This window comes from Diplotaxodon limnothrissa, linkage group LG22 (genome assembly GCF_057381915.1).
Source record: "Diplotaxodon limnothrissa isolate DT_005_m linkage group LG22, D_limnothrissa_male_GT1.1, whole genome shotgun sequence".
Classification (NCBI taxonomy): domain Eukaryota; kingdom Metazoa; phylum Chordata; class Actinopteri; order Cichliformes; family Cichlidae; genus Diplotaxodon; species Diplotaxodon limnothrissa.
In genome coordinates, this window is record NC_140616.1 from 10,889,120 (window position 1) to 10,906,713 (window position 17,594).

Genomic DNA, 17,594 nt, shown 5'->3' on the forward strand with positions numbered 1-17,594 from the left:
TTCAAGTCATTCACAAAGTTACAGTGTATGTTTAAAAAAGTCTGTGGACTTAATTTCTAAAATTTATTTCTTACACTTCTCTAATTCATTGCTTTAGTTGTAGCAGGACTTTGTTTAAACAGATGTATTCTTATTTTTATTCGAGAGTATGCATACCAAAGTATAAAAGTAGAAATGATTCATCCCTAAGAAAAGCCTCGACTGCTGAATATATGTTTTACTTCCCTTTTACTGTCATGTTCTCATCATTCCCTCCATTTAAGGCCTAGTGTCTCGGCGATAAAGGACATGATGTGCGTGTCCTCCAAGATGGCCTTGGCAGTAGGTTTCCCTGCACCGTGCCCACTACGGGTGTCCACCCTGACCATCAGAGGCTGACGCTGCACAGAGCTGCTGCCAACCCCATACTGCAAGGTAGCACAGAACTTCAGTGTGTGCAAAGGTACCACACGGTCGTCATGATCTGCTGTCAGAAGCAGGACAGCAGGGTAAGGAGGGCCTGAGTAAGGTAGGTGCGGCAAATTATGGAGAGGAGAATACCTGGAGAGAGGATGACAAAGATCAAAAGGAAGGAAAACGTGAGGGGAGTCTCTTAACAGAGAGAACAAAGATCATAAGAGATATTTGAAAACTTTCATTTGCTATTCAGTTGTTCGGCTGTGATCTTTCAGGTTATGCGGGCAAGTGCAGCACTGCGACTCGACTTTCAGATTACTGAAAACAAGACCTGACGTGAATTCACGTTGCATTTAAAGACTTCAAAAGACATCAAAAGTCTTGCTGTAGCCATTTGAAGCATGGAAACGAAACAAAAACCATCATCGTCTCTGTATTCTGACATGTAATAATAATAATATGTACAAGTACACCTCACTTTCAGAAAAAAACTACTTTGGCACATTATATTAAGATGTCACTCAGCTTAAGTATTACATACTCAGAAGTAAGTTCTCCCAACCGACCGTAGATTTATTTATTTTTTGCTAGTTTTTAAATAATGCGATCAGTCATCGCAGTGGAGACATAAGTATGCGCGCGTGCATACATATAAAACACCATCATGGATGTGTACTTTAGCTGTTTGTTCAGTGTGTGTTTTTCCATACTTGATGAGCCACTTGAACTGCTCCGGATCGTCAGAACAGCCGTAATCAGTTGTCCAAGCGTGGCCGATGGTGAATTTGTGGAATTTCAGCATATCCATAACGCCCACTTCAGCTACAACACAGCCAAACAGGTCTGGACGTTGAATCATGCATGCCGCTGTGTGTAGACTCAGAATTAGTACTGCACATTCTGTTTGCTTACAAACACACATGCATCTCAATTACTTCACACTGTAGGACACAGTCACTTCTAAATGGCTATTTACACACCAGGGAAGCAGGCATTAGTCGGGTTTGTGCGATGCCATATGGCAGCCAGCCTTTGGTAAATGATGTGACTAAGCACTGTCTAATGTGGTGTTTAATAGCGAAATTAATTGAAGCTAAGCAGCTAACTACTGTTAGATGAACTTGACATTAGCAATTATGACAAAGAAGTACTATAAAAGAACACGAAGCACTGATGTGGATGCAGCTGAGGCCAATATCATAGTGTTTTTGCCCCCCCTTTTTTTGTGGCATTAGTAATAAATGTGAAAACATGAACCTGTACTGGACTGTTACGGGTCTCATGGGTTAAATCACAGAGAAGAGGGAGCTCATCTGGTAAATTGGGGAGGAAGTAGAGGTACAGTTCCATTGGCTAATTTCAGCTATAAAAATAACGAGCAAGGTTCACACAGCTTCCCAATCTGAACGTGCAGGCAGTGGACTGTTGCATAATGGTTTCCCAGGTATACTTTTAAAACTCCCTCTGGCCTTTTCAGCAGCTATCCCACTAAAAAACATAAAGCACAGACACACACAGTTGATCCTGTACTTACCCACTAGCAGCCCTCCATTAGAGGCTCCATTGATAGCAATGAGGCTTGCTTTAGTGTACTTCTCCTGGATCAGGTACTGTGCTGCACACTGGAAGTCATCAAAGCAGTTCTGCTTGTTCGCCAAACTGCCAGCTACAAACAATACACAGCAGAAGTAGTCGTGTCAATTCCGTAAAAAAAAAAAAAAAAAAAAAAACCCACACAATTACTTGCTTACATACTACTTATGTCCATGTCTTTTTGTACCTTTGTGCCAGGTGAGGCCATACTCGCCACCCCCTCTGATGTTAGCCACTGCTAGCACGCCTCCGAGGTGTTTCACAAAGAGCAGAGAGGCAACACTGACCACATACAAGAGAGAATAAAGACAGAAATGTTATAAGAGCACATTGTACTTAAAGAATACTGACTAGAAGTCTATAGGAAAAGCATTTAAAGATAAAGGTAGCGTTGGTCCCATCCCTGCCCCTGAAGAGCCAATCAACCCTCGAACTAGAAAATAATAAATAGACTGTATTGTTGCACTGCTGAATACACAACAGTTTCAATTATATGATGAGAAACATATCTCCCTATCATAGTAAGTTCATTGTCCTTGCTAACTATATGCATAATATGCATTAGTATGCCATTAGTTCACTGTTCTGGTGACACTGATCGTGTCAGCACTCCAGATTGACTCTTTCATGAAGTTGTAAAGGATTATACAAAGTTACATGACAAGGACAAGTTTTTTAAGCTTCTTTTTGGAGATTTTTGATTATTCCTATTATATTTAATTAGTCATGCTGTTTTTATATCACTGACATTCAAGTTAGCACCGTTTCCCCATTCATTTAGAAAGTGGTGTCAAAATACTGCTAAAAAAACCAACACTTTCTTCTAGAAAGGCCTTCACAAAATCACAAGCTTATGCCACGTAACAAGCATGGTATTTAGAAAACAAAATGCAGAAGTAGTGTTATTGGCAGTATGACACTTAAGTTCACAATGCGGTTTATTTAGATGTGACTGGCTTTACAACAGTACACATATCTAAGCAGTTTCTTTTTCATTAGCACTGAATACACAGAGCGTTTCTCAAGAAATACTAATGCATACATCCACACCCAGTCACTTACAGAGAATCCAACCTCATCAGTACTCTTTCCTCCAGAGATGAATCCAACCAGGTGTAATAAAAGCTCACTGATGGATGTAATATAGTCATAAAAATAAAAAAAATACAACCTCTTCAAATTCTAAGGTTTTCCTTATCAGGACATAATAAAATCATCTGGCCCTTAGGTTATAAAATTAGGTAAATGAACAACAACAAATGATATTACACCCTGCCATTATTTATCTAACAAAAGGTAAGGCCAAAATGCACATACAAAGACTTTCAAAATCACCTTTGGATGATTGATCTGTGTCTTCTAAGCAATCTCTGCTTTTCCATTCTCTTTCTAATTCTAATATCATGAGCCTTAATACATAATTGGCTAACTGAGGCCTTGCCGAGTCTGAAATTTAACTATGGAATTTTTATTGCAATTTCTCTGAACAATGTATGGCACGACCCTTCTGACCTCAAGAGCACCAGCAAATCTACATGAAGAAACCTGACTGAAATGCTGTGCCTGTATAGCCTCATATGCTAGGACCTTTTCGGAGTTGTGCGTAAATGAAAGTCCTCAAACCTCAACGAACTGAAACAATGTTGTAAAGAAGAATGAGGCAAAATTCCTCCACAATGATGTGAGACACTGATAAACACTGATAAAGTCCTACAGAAAGGTTAGACTTCAAGTTGTTCCTGGTAAAAGTTGTTGTGCAAACTACTGAATCATAAAGTTTTCCACATAAAATTTCTGTATTTTGGCTTAATTTTTGTTAAATAGCAAATGACAAGACAGAATAATAGAAATCATGTCCAGATGGGCAAAAACCTTGAACTGAGAGGGTGTCTTGTCTTCTTATTAATTTAAAATCTCCAGCTTACAAAAAAGTTGAATTTTCACTGTTAAATTATGAATGAATGAATCAGGGTTCATTCAGTTTAAGAGCACTGGAATTATTTAGCAGGACCATCATTATGGGTTATTGTATTTAACCTTGTTTTTCCACTATTATAGTACCTACCATCATTGATCACACTGTTCTGAAGTACTAGGAAAAGTACATTAAAAGAAGACAGCTTTGACAGCAGAGTCGTACTTACTTAAAGTATGGTTGTATGGAGTTCTCAAAGCCTCCATATCCATAAAGTAAAACAGGATTACTCTCATCTTTCTGAATGGCCTTAGCATGTACTAAGAACATAGGGATCTTGGTTCCATCTTTACTTGGATAGAACACCTGGTACGTAGAGAAAAATGCATTATTTGATCTGACATGTGTCAACCAACGGCTTCTTTTCTTTTTGATATATTATTTGTGACTTCCTCAACCATGGTGAACAGAATTCTGCTACTTCTGCATCGTGTGTATTCAAACAGTAGATGTGACAATTCATAACAACTATGCCTCAAAATGACAAATGTTTAGAAATCAATACAAATAAAGTAATGGGGACGTTTAGGCCTCAGAGACCCTAAATATGCAGACACGCTTCTTTAATACAACACCAAAGAGTACATCCATGTACTGTCACATGTAAAATGAGTGTGATATATATTAGCTCTGAAATGCCTATATTGAGTCCATGATCCACTGACGTGTTGAAATGCTTTGTATTCTGTAAGGAAATGCTTTTAAATTCCACTCTCCCAGCTCCTGCTGTATATTAGTCAACATAGGTGACTTATAGTCAATAGAACAAGTCTTATAGTACACTGTGACTATAAAACTTTGAGTAAGAAACTTAATTTTTCAAGGGTTTCTAGACTCCTGCTATGCTGGGATTCTTCTTCGCAGGCCTAAAGACTCTTTTTTTTTTTTTTTTTTTAGCTGCAGTCATTTTCTGTAGTCATTCAGCCCCCGTCCTTATTTAGTCCATCAATGGTTTCTTTTTTTTTTTCTAAACTTTTCACACTCCTCTAAGTTGAATGTACATTTCCTGTGTGAAGTTTCCCATTTCTGCTTTTTTTGTTGTTGTCTCTTATTACATTTTACAGATAAGGTGCCAGAGTCAGTTCTTTGGTTCTTGTGTTGGCCATCTAGCACCGATTGCAAACTTAAAGGCTTTTATTTGTCTGGGCAATTCACAATTTACCACTGTCAGTAAGTCATTAACTTGTATTTGCATATCTCAAAAGAAGCATTAAAATAGCTCTTTGTATAAAATGATAAAGCGTGGGGTCATGTAAATAGCATGAAATAAAAGCTAGATCCCAAAGTCAAATTTCTAAAGCAGCAACATCATGACTCTGAATATTAAAAGTACTGTTAAAATACATAACATTACAGTATGTTCTACTGAAATTAAGCAGATGACCAGAAAGAGTGATATTACCTGTCTGGTCTCAATGTCTTCATTTTTGATACCCTTTACCTCCACCTCTCTGAAGACTTTGGGTTCTGGGTTTGGCTCACTCAGGTCACAGTGGTAAATGATACCTGGATACAGCAGAAATCAAAGTTAGACTTCCAGTGTGACTGGTTGCATTTAAATAGTTAAATATATGGTCATGTTATTAAGAAATTCTGATTATATCATGCAAATTAATTCCATTTCAAAAGACATGATCTGCAACTTTAGTAAAATAGGCTAATTATACGAGTATTTTATGTTGCAATTAATCCTCTGTTGTAATAACAATAACAAACAGCTGCACATCAGAAAGCATTTAATCTGTTAAATACGTGCCTTGGTCACATACAGTTACTTTATTGAGTTTTTGGAGAAGTAATTGCAATAATATTTGTATATTCTTTTTTGCATGGAATAAGAAGTGTATTTTATGTGGTTCATATTCATGGAAAAACTCAAGTATATAAAAACTGGAATTGCCTGGTGTAGTAAAGGAGGTAAACTTGTAGAAGAACTCAGAGTGTTTCTTCTTGCAGCTCACTCCGGCCACAGTGCCCACATCCAGTGGCAGGTCTCTGACAAGCCGGCCTGTAGACAACTCGTATACTTGCAGGATATCCTTCACATCATGGACATAGTTGACCAACAGATGGTGCTGGTTCACACAAGACACAAAGCCTGCAGGAAAATAAAGGAGGAAGTAATGCAAAATGTCTTGGGGGGGGGGGGGGGGGGGGGGGGTTGTCAAAAACAATGTATCCAAGCGCGGCACTGTATTTCTGTCTTTGTTTTCCTTTCTACATCACACTATTTATACTTCCTCCTCCTGTCGATTCCTGACAATGATCTCAGCAATAAGGAGTAATCCCATGATTACTCAAGTATAAGGCATAAACACTTTTCAACATGAATATATAAAATAGTTTTTCAGTTAAGTTTTGTAATTAATGCATAACTACATGTGCAAAGGGCAGAATAACTGCAGGAATAAACTATAAATCCATGTTCTGTCCCTAATAAAGTCCCAACAGCCTACAGATGTTAAGATAGCTGTGGTAGTATCTACGTACATTATATGCGATAACTACAGTTCCATGCACGGCATTTTGTCCTTTTCAAGACAAACTGTTAAATGTTGAAACGGTGACTTTATATTTAATCCTAGCGCTATTATATTATACAAAGTACAAGGATCACAATTAGGCTACATTTGGGAGTGTTTTGGTAATAACAAAACTGTGATGTTGGGCATGTAGTTAAACTGGAATGCTACAGAGACCACAACGATTTATCAGCTTAGAAAATTACAGAGGAGAGCAGTCAGTTTTGTCTTGAACAGGTTGGTGAACCTGAGTGACTAGATACTATCAAATGAAACCATCAATCCTTTATGTGAATGGCATTTTTTGACACCATGGCAACAAGTGTGTGTTATTTTACCCAAGCAACACCAAGCAAAAAAAGCAATTTAAGAATATTTAAAGAAAAAAAAACAGAAACCAAGAAAAAAAAACCAATACCATTGCCAGTAATTACTTAGGAAATAACTTGCACTAGTAAAGAAAGTATTACTGGTTTCATTTAGTAACATTATTTAAAAAAAACCCTGAATAGTCAGTTTATGAAAATTTCATTGCTCTTAATAATACCTGAATTAGTTATAAAGTTTAACTCAATAGCTGCCAACAGTAACTGAAACATTATGTTGTTTAATACAACACTGTAAGCCCTTCATAAAATGTGATTTAAATTTCCTTTAACAATATAGAATTTACATTATTATTTTTATCAGTCCAGTATTGCCCAAGTTCAAATTTCAACTATGTTCCTCTTTTCTCTTTCTTTAACATGTGTAGTTTCCCAGTGTGCCAAGAGCTATACAGCTGTTTTTACCACAAGTAAAATGTTGTGACGTGTTGTTCGCACTTCTCAAAGGTAACATGGACATTTGTGTATGTTTCATTCATCTCCAAGTACAATTACGGTCATTCAAGTGACACGAACAAAGAAAAAAAAATTACAACACAAAGTGCTTATGGACCAAGTTTCACTTTTTGAGCAGAGTTCCCTCTGACAAAGGTTTTGAACCACAGACAGACATGCAAGTTCCCGATTGTTGTGGCTGGACCGTCATCGAAACATCAGGACAGAAATTCGGCTTAAAACTATTTTGCAAGATTTTAAGAGGTGAATTGTGGAAGTACAGTTCTATGAATAAACCCTTCACACATTTCTAAGGACTGTTTCAGATGCTGTTGTGCGTTTAGCAGCAAGTTTGCTTTTATTAACTCTCAGACACTGCATTGCAGATAGTTCTCCACAAAAGGAATGTACTAAGACTACATGCCACTACATAATTCATTCTCTATTACAGTATGTTTTAATGACATTTCCATTTTATCTCACCCAGGACATCTTTATCATGCTGTGGTATGAGGGTAGTCCAGTGCTGTCTGTCTGGTTTCTCGATGTCTATGTTGATGAGACAGTATCGAGGCGCATCCAAGTTGGAGCGGAAAGTAAACACAGTTCCCTCATTGGTAACATAAGAGTACTGAGCCTCAAAGTTGTCCACAAGTTTGACCCACGGCAGCAGACCTGCAGAAGTACATAAATAAAATATTTATCACTAGCAGTGAGTATTAGGAACTAGTATTAGCTTATAAACCCTCATTTGCAGTGGGTTGTAAAAAACAATAACAAGTTTTCATAGCAGGCTTGCAGTAGAAGGTTTCACAACTTCTGTGTGGGAGGATTTCTTTTCCTCAACTAAAAACAGGCCACATTTTGAATTTTGAAATCTCAACATTTACTTCACTAATGGTTGAGTCACAGGCATCAGTTCGTGTCTGCGTTGACACGTCTTAATGACAAAGCTGGCGTATTTTTCACAAAACTGCCCGGGCTACTTAGAAGCTATATATGTTGACACTGAGTCGTGCTGCAGTCCATACTGCTTCATAAATACTTCTCATGAAAGATGATTTGTTCATTTGGGGTGAATTGTAAAGAACTGACAGTTCTTTACAATTCAAATCATTTTTAATGTTCTTTGCATGCTACATACAAGTCTGAAACTTTTCACAAACTTTTTCATGCCACTTAAGACACTATCCTCCAACAAAATAACTCCCAATTTGTGGCAATTCACAAATTAATACAGGCTAATGAGGTAAAGCTGGGAGGAAACTAACTACCATGAACCTGAATTTACCTGTCATGGCCAGATCAGCATTTTGCACTGTGAGGCAATAAGAATACCAAATATATACCTGTGATCTTACATCTCCATAACACACATGAGTTATTGCGTTTATGAGTATTTAACACAGACCTTTTATGCCATCGGGGAGCTGCTTTAGGTCGCAGTACCACAGCTGGTTGACAGGCTCACAGCCTTCAGTGATCGACAAAACAGCATATCTGCCGTCATCTGATATCTGGGAAGAGGATTATTTTTTAAAGTCAACACAGGGAGGGGAAAGAGAATTTGAGAAGCAGCTGACATGAAAATGCCAATGTAGGCTTTGCCATAAAAGTATAATCTTTGCTCTTAGAATCCCCTAAAAAGACGCACTCATACAGTGGGGCAAAAAAGTATTTAGTCAGCCACCGATTGTGCAAGTTCCCCCACTTAAAATGATGACAGAGGTCAGTAATTTGCACCAGAGGTACACTTCAACTGTGAGAGACAGAATATGAAAAAAAAAATCCATGAATCCACATGGTAGGATTTGTAAAGAATTTATTGGTAAATCAGGGTGGAAAATAAGTATTTGGTCAATAACAAAAATACAACTCAATACTTTGTAACATAACCTTTGTTGGCAATAATAGAGGTCAAACGTTTACTATAGGTCTTTACCAGGTTTGCACACACAGTAGCTGGTATTTTGGCCCATTCCTTCATGCAGATCTTCTCGAGAGCAGTGATGTTTTGGGGCTGTCGCCGAGCAACACGGACTTTCAACTCCCGCCACAGATTTTCTATGGGGTTGAGGTCTGGAGACTGGCCAGGCCACTCCAGGACTTTCAAATGCTTCTTACGGAGCCACTCCTTTGTTGCCTGGGCGGTGTGTTTTGGATCATTGTCATGTTGGAAGACCCAGCCTCGTTTCATCTTCAAAGTTCTCACTGATGGAAGGAGGTTTTGGCTCAAAATCTCACGATACATGGCCCCATTCATTCTGTCCTTAACACGGATCAGTCGTCCTGTCCCCTTGGCAGAAAAACAGCCCCATAGCATGATGTTTCCACCCCCATGCTTCACAGTAGGTATGGTGTTCTTGGGATGCAACTCAGTATTCTTCTTCCTCCAAACACGAGTTGAGTTTATACCAAAAAGTTCTACTTTGGTTTCATCTGACCACATGACATTCTCCCAATCCTCTGCTGTATCATCCATGTGCTCTCTGGCAAACTTCAGACGGGCCTGGACATGCACTGGCTTCAGCAGCGGAACACGTCTGGCACTGCGGGATTTGATTCCCTGCCGTTGTAGTGTGTTACTGATGGTGACCTTTGTTACTTTGGTCCCAGCTCTCTGCAGGTCATTCACCAGGTCCCCCCGTGTGGTTCTGGGATCTTTGCTCACCGTTCTCATGATCATTTTGACCCCACGGGATGAGATCTTGCGTGGAGCCCCAGATCGAGGGAGGTTATCAGTGGTCTTGTATGTCTTCCATTTTCTGATGATTGCTCCCACAGTTGATTTTTTTTCACACCAAGCTGCTTGCCTATTGTAGATTCACTCTTCCCAGTCTGGTGCAGGTCTACAATACTTTTCCTGGTGTCCTTCGAAAGCTCTTTGGTCTTGGCCATGGCGGAGTTTGGAGTCTGACTGTTTGAGGCTGTGGACAGGTGTCTTTTATACAGATGATGAGTTCAAACAGGTGCCATTCATACAGGTAACGAGTGGGGGACAGAAAAGCTTCTTACAGAAGACGTTACAGGTCTGTGAGAGCCAGAGATTTTCCTTGTTTGAGGTGACCAAATACTTATTTTCCACCCTGATTTACCAATAAATTCTTTACAAATCCTACCATGTGAATTCATGGATTTTTTTTTCACATTCTGTCTCTCACAGTTGAAGTGTACCTCTGGTGCAAATTACTGACCTCTGTCATCATTTTAAGTGGGAGAACTTCCATAATCGGTGGCTGACTAAATACTTTTTTGCCCCACTGTATAAAACAGAGATAGCTGGGTCTTTAATCGTTTTAAAATACCAAAATGGACAAAAGATGCTATAATCCAATGCAATTTGCAATATTAGGTTCATGTAGTTTGCAGAAAACTAATTTAATTTTGGTAGCAATCAAATTCTTCTCTTTTCTGACAAGAGTGTCAACTCCTTAGAGTAAGCACTGCAATGGTCTAATGGGTTTCTTCCTTTTAAAACAGGAACGAACCATTAGCAGACCCCAACTCAATAAGGGTAACACATCTGCTCGAGCATGCCCGGGTAGGGCACTAATGATTCAAGAAAGCTATAGACTTACGGTCACTGCACTGTGCCACTTGGGATGGTCAGGGAACTCTGCTACCAGAATGTCTTCTGACTGGTTGGTGCCAATAACATGGTAGTAGAGCTTCTGATTCATGTTGCTGGTGGTCTCAGTGCCTTCAGCGAAATACAAAGTAGTTAAATACTAAATACGTTTCAAACTAGATTAGTTAAATGTGTTGTTTCTGTTTATTTGCACAATATCTCCTCCTAACCATCAGTTTTTCCTTCCTGGCGTGGGTAACAGTTATAAAAGATGCCCTTTGCATCATGAGTCCAGGCCAAGCAGCTGAATTTAACCCTTTCCAGAACGTCAGGCAGTGGGCTGAGGTCATCGGCCTTCATGAAATGCACCGTTACCCAGTCTGAGCCACTGCTACTCAAACCATAAGCAAAAAATTCACACTCTTCTGACAGTCGCCCCACTAAATGGAGAAGGAGATGAAAGAGATTAGAAGTTAGCAGTGCAAATTTAGTATCATTCCATCTCTGTTGCCTGTATGTCTGTGATCGATAACAAGTTCTGCAATTTGGCTAACTTTTCAGTGCCACAGTTCCATCTTCAGAAAGCTTATTAGGATCAAAGAATACAGTTGCAGGTGCATCGAGAGAGTCCTGCACATACAGCACATCCTGGTTCTGAAGCCCTTTGTTGTGAGAGTAGAAATATCTGAAAAGGTGAGGTGAGGGAAAGCATTGTTGTGACTTAAGTCCTGCAATTCAAGCTTGTCGCTTTAAGTATAAATGCTGATAACCATTAATTAAAATTCAGCTATTACCTCTTCCCCCTTTTGTAAGGGCAACTGTACTTGGGATAATTATAGACCTCAGTCAGCCGCTGATGGAACTGTGCCCGGATGGCGCACTGCTCCAGGTACGGCATAGTGAGTTTATTCTGCTCTTCAACAAAGGCCTGCGTAACACAAATGACATGACAAGGGATGAAATGCAGATGGTTTTTTTGGGTGAAGAACCAACAGTAGCATTCTTCAAAAATAAATAAATAAAAATCATCATGTACCATTGTTTCTGCACCATCAGGGTCTTCCAGCCATGCATAGGGATCACTGATTTTAGTTCCATGGTAATCATCCACCTGTTGCAAAGATGCACAGAGAAACTAAACATCAACAAACAGGAATAAGCCAGAACAAACATACAAACACATAAACAAAGAGCGCGTCTCATCTTTGGCATTCAAACCTGATTTTCTTGACAGAAAGGATTGTCTCATTTATACTTCCTTTGAAAAGCATTTTTCTCTGGAACTGCAGAGCATCATACTTCATAACTGTCAACTGTATCAGAAATTTTTGGCTCATCAACTTGATGCTTATCAGCACTGGAATTTGGATTACTACTCCAAGCACTTTTGATAGGCCGACCTTAATGCACCAGTGAGCAGACTGGAGTTACTGCAAGTTCTCTTAAACCACAAACACACACACATACGCATTTCCATAATGTGCCCATTTCCACTAATCCAAATAAAAATTAATGTTCCAGTAGTTTTCTGTCAATGAAAAACAACTATTAACGCTTCAAAGAAATAAGGCCCGTCACATTTTCCACTTCGACCTGAAAGCACAGCCCGTTGTCCACATCGCCTTTGACTTGTGGTGAAAAACTCATTTCAGTACCAGTTTATGGCACACATCAAGGACATTAGGTGGGGGGAAAAAACCCCATTTCACCGTAGATTGGAATCATTTTATACAAATTTTCTATACAAATGTATATACTGAAATGCATTGTTAGTTATTTTTAGGCAGTTTTAATTTAACGTTACACAAGATACATGTGGCACACCAAGCTTTTAAAATAGTTTAGAGTATCATTGTGGTGGTATTATATATATTTCTTAACATCTACAGCAAACCCCTGGTCCAAATCTATGACAGGACATCGATACCAGGATACAAAACCACATTTTTCACTTCAGTCACAAGCCATCTCTTTTCTTGGCATCTCCCATTACACAACAGAGACATGTGGCATCAGATTGTTACATGGACTCTGTATGTGGGATGTACTCCCACTGACTGGCTCCTAAGAATTAAGAGGGAAATATGACCAAACTCTAAATGTGACATTGCAAAACAGCTCTTGTCCACAACCTACTCATATTTTATTTTAACAATACGAATTCACCACCAGTAGCCTGAGATCAACCAGTGTGAAATGTTTTACTTAGGATGGATGTTTCAAGTACAGCCATTTTTCACGTTCTCGAATGTCGTACTGTTAGTGCGAGACTCAAGTCTGGGAAAAATTTGCGTACAACAAAGAACTGGTTAATCCTCACCACATTAACATTTAGGCACCTTAGGCCCACTCTGCCCGTTTTTCTGTCTCTCCTTCTTTCAGCATGCCTTTCTTTCTATCTCTCTTTACTGAGTGTTGACTGAATGCAACCAAGCTAATGTCCTCCTGGAAAGACAGTCTGACTGGCTTTTTCACTACCTGCCTTCGTGCCTTCATGCCAGTTCAGATCGGGTGAAACACAGTAGTAAACCTACATCTCATAAACCTTAGAATGATCCCTGAGGCAGTGCGAGACATCCTAAGATTAGAGACAACCTTTACGTCGGCACAGGTATGGATCGGCTGGTCATTTTAAACATTTGTGGCTTATAGAATGGTAAATTTTCAAATAGTAGAGGGACCTGTCAGTTTTTATTTATACTCAAAAACCCACACGAAACAAATTTGCATCACATTCAGTTTAGCTTTGAACCATCAACGCATGCATGCATACATGTCTAGTCATGTATGCATGCATGTATGACTAGACATAGATGTCATAACTCACAATTCTAAAGAATAAACCTGAAACTTTTATAGCTGCAGTATTTTATTTATTTAGTCACAAGTAACTAAGCAATTTCCAAACATATTCAGCCACAGCGCTTCATCTAATTTTACTTGAGGCTGTCCGTTTTTGGCTACTGTCACCTCTGTTCATCTTTGCTAGTGCACCGTTCATCTGATAGATGTTATTTCATTTCGGACGTTTTCTTGCAACTGTACCAGGCCATGCATATCTCTTGGTGTTCTACCCCTGTACATACAGCCTATGTTCACTTGAGTTTAATGATTGAATGCCACTGCAAGTCAGCTGCATGCTCTGCAGGACGTACTTTGGCTTCACTTTTACTTTTAAGCACAATGAAGACATACTTCGGGCTGTAAATGCAGCTAGGGAAGCTGGGGACGTTTTGTGTGTCAAGAGAAGTAAACATTTGGTAGCGTTTGGCACGACCTTTCTTGTATTAAAGTATCATTAACTTAAATCGATATGGAATTATAATTGAGTGCAATGTGGCTTTAAAAGCAACGTTTGCATGATTCACTAAACATGCAACGCCACTTTGGTACTTGGAGCTAATATAATGGCCATCATGAACAAGAACTAGTTTGTATTTGCCTTTATTTATTTGGCAGGGAGCGTGTACAAAAAAAAATAATTCTCCTAAGAGATGTGCAGATTTAGCCGATAGCTAATTTCCACCCACGGCCCCAGGCACGTTTTTTTTTTTTCAATCACGTGGGCGTTACTTTACCTCCAATGCACCGGCTAATACGAGAAATGACAAATTAAAGCCACAGAATATTTCACTTTTCGGACTTTACACACAGTAAAGTTTTGTTTTTGCTTCCTCGAACATTGCCTTTCTGTCCCTCCGCGCATACGTGCATTTTCTCTTCCTGGTATCGCTTTTCCTGCTCGTGGGCTTACACCACAGCATTTCGTCGAATGAAAAACAGACCAAGAGAAAAAAGGAGAAAAAAAAAAGCACGCCGCAGAACTTTGACACTGACCTTACTGTCGTCTCTTCGGGCTACCGGGTACTTAAACGCCATGGCGACGAGCTCGAGGGTGTCTGTCGTCTTTCTTCTGCGATGTTACTTGGGGCGCCTTTCTCTTCCTTTCTTTCTTTTTTAATCGTTTAACCGAATGCAGCCTCTCGAGTTAATCAATGGAGTTTGAAAGTGAAAGTGAAAGCATGACCCCCCTTCACCTATACCCTACTCTGGTTTGCGCAAAGGGCCTGATCTGCTTTTTGACGCAGGAAATGATGTGTCACACGGCATGTGGCAACACATGCACAGCTGTAGGCTACCGACGATCGCTGGCAAGTTGTACCAAACGTATTTGACTTGTTGCACGTCAACATGCGCAAAGGTATCCTAAGCAGAGAAAGGAACCTTTTCACAGAAATCTAGGGAAGACACGAATACAAATACAAATGAATAACTGTGATAAAAGCAGTGCTTCCTGCTATTTAGGATTCAAAAGTAATAATCACTCAAAGCTCTATAACTGCATTTAATACAGTTAGGCTACTCTAATCATCTTCAATTTTTTATATAATTAATTAATTAATATTTAGTTTAAATGTAGTTTAATTTAACAAAAAGCAGTAGAAATGTTGTCTACATGACCAAGTACCTAGATGACGTGTCCAGATTTGGGGTTTGTGTGCTTGTTGTTTTGTTTTTTTTTGCAATCAGCAGCAAGTCAACAGGTTTGACATTTGACAAGATCAAGCCTGTTGTTGACATGTGACTCATATCAGTCATTGATGACTCCTCATTTCTTGATTGACCAATTTTATTGTTTCTTTGCAAACAGGCGTGGCATTCTTTCCCTTTAAAACCCACGAGATCTAGTTCAAAACTATTGTTGTCCATTCCACGGACTAACCTCAAATCTCGTGGTGATAGATCCTTCTCTGTGGCAGGTCCCAGACTTTGGAATAGTCTCCCCTTTAATATTAGATCTGCTCAAACTCTTGAGCAATTTAAATCTTTACTAAAGACACACTTTTACACTCTGGCTTTTAACACATTATGACCCAAGCATTTTGGATTTATCTGAATTAGTTAGTATTGTTTCAATTCTTCTATTTTATTGTTTCTATTGTTATTATTGTATTACACTGTAGTTTTTAATTTTATTGTTATTGTTAAGCACTTTGTGCAGCATCGGCTGTTGGAAATGTGCTATATAAATAAATCTGACCTTGACCTTGACCTTGACCTTTAAATTTATGTAAATCAATTAAAAAGCAGGCCTTGTTTAATTTCATTTTCTGTTTTCCCATTAGTAATAATGCAGTCATAAGACGACTGTTGTCCCGTGAGAATCACAAGGTTGACTCTGCTTGTTGTGTTATACACTAATGTGCATTCTGGATGAACATCGGGAAAGATAGAAGGACTGGAACAGAGACAGAGGGAGAAAGAGAAAAAAAAGAAACAAAAACAGAGTTTCAGACGGGTAATCTGTCTAATCCACAAAGCTGTGAAAACAACTGGGGAGGAAAGGAGGGGAAAGATGGAGAACGGGGAGTTAGAAAGAAGGCTAATTTCAAACTAATTTAGCTAAGGTGATTAAGTGAGACCGGCTTGATGAGAAACCAAGCTGTTAGAAGGCTTGTTACGTTTTATTTACCACTCTGCAAGTCGTTAAACATTTATGTATAATTAACATTTTCATTAAAAATAATTTCCATTACAAATAATAATAATAAAACCAAGTTTAGGAAACAATAAGATGATATATCATACTATACATGGATAAGTCAGTGACTGAGAGTGGGCTAATCCTCTAATAGTTTGTATCATTTGTTTAAATATTTATACTAATTAATAACCTTTTTCTGTGCCAATGCTGTTCAATAGGTATAATGAAAAAGAACAAACTTTGGCATAACAGTAGGCCACTTAGCCTAAATCACTGCTTTGGCAACTGCCTAACAACTGTATGGCAATAAGTGCTTTAACTGGCAGCAGGCCTGGAGAGTATCACAAATTTTGGGGGCGGCAGGGGATGAAAGTGTACCAGGCCAAGCCACAGGCAGATGGGCGGTTATGGAAGCAGATATTTTGGGCCCAGACCAGACAGCCTTAGCCACCACTGAGCCCTTCAGCAGCCTGACTAGACTGGCTGGTCCCCTACAGAGGCTGGCTTCAGCCTGGCCTGCATGGTGTGTGCTGTGCAGATGGGCTCTAATTGGCTGGAGAGACCCAGGTAGTTTGCCAGTACTGAAGACAGAGAGATGAGATTAGCCATGTCAGATTACAGCAGAGTCGGACAGTGTCGTCTGACTGCAACAGAGGACCAGACTCACCCACTGAGACAGAGGAAAGGAGAGGAGGAGGGAAGCGCTGACCTGTTGTTGTTTGAAGGGAAAAATAGAATGGTGATAAATAGGCATGTGCAAATATCACACACACACACATATATATATATATATATATATATATATATATATATATATATTAGGGGTGCAACGATACACAAAATTCACGGTTCGGTTCGATACTTTGGTGTCACGGTTCGATATTTTTTCGATACAAAAAAATGTTCATGCATTTTTAATTTGTCATTTATTAAAATTATAAATATATATTTTAACTCAAAAGTACAGTTTTTAAATTTAACCCTAACCCTTGTGCGTGTTTTTTATTTTGACAGCTAATGCGCACCTGCGGACCACTTATGTGCAGCCCTGGTTATTTAGCTCGTCATATTGCAGCCACAGAAATTCTTTTGTCCATGAAACCATAAAGCTGCACTTTCTTTTTGCCTTATAGTCTGATTTGTCATAACTTCTCCGTTTTGTGGTAAGCTTTTCTTTGGCTGTCACTTCTTCACCCTGACCTGTCTTATTTGGCTCAGCAGAACTGAAATGCTT

The 17,594-nt window shown here is 39.1% G+C and overlaps 1 protein-coding gene across 1 annotated transcript; it reads right to left on the bottom strand.

Moving 5' to 3' along the window:
* On the bottom strand, window positions 1–14,945 carry LOC146609446 (prolyl endopeptidase). The gene is made up of 15 exons (XM_085346007.1): window positions 14,713–14,945; window positions 11,912–11,986; window positions 11,670–11,803; window positions 11,430–11,560; window positions 11,106–11,315; window positions 10,886–11,007; window positions 8,719–8,824; window positions 7,791–7,982; window positions 5,865–6,062; window positions 5,367–5,470; window positions 4,134–4,270; window positions 2,177–2,271; window positions 1,931–2,062; window positions 1,107–1,263; window positions 1–540 (listed from the first exon to the last, which is right to left on the bottom strand). Exons 1-15 carry the CDS (start codon window positions 14,752–14,754, stop codon window positions 246–248), a joined length of 2,130 nt encoding a protein of 709 aa, XP_085202133.1. The 5' UTR covers window positions 14,755–14,945; the 3' UTR covers window positions 1–245.
* Window positions 14,946–17,594: the final 2,649 nt, after the last annotated feature.

Coding starts and splice junctions, on each gene's coding strand:
- LOC146609446 (XM_085346007.1), bottom strand. CDS start 14,754: ATGGCGTTTAAGTACCCGGTAGCCCGAAGAGACGACAGTAAG. Junction 8,825..10,885: donor AGTGGCACAGTGCAGTGACC/GTAAGTCTATAG, acceptor TCCTCTTCCCAG/ATATCAGATGACGGCAGATA. Junction 541..1,106: donor CAGTTCAAGTGGCTCATCAA/GTATGGAAAAAC, acceptor TCCTCTCTCCAG/GTATTCTCCTCTCCATAATT.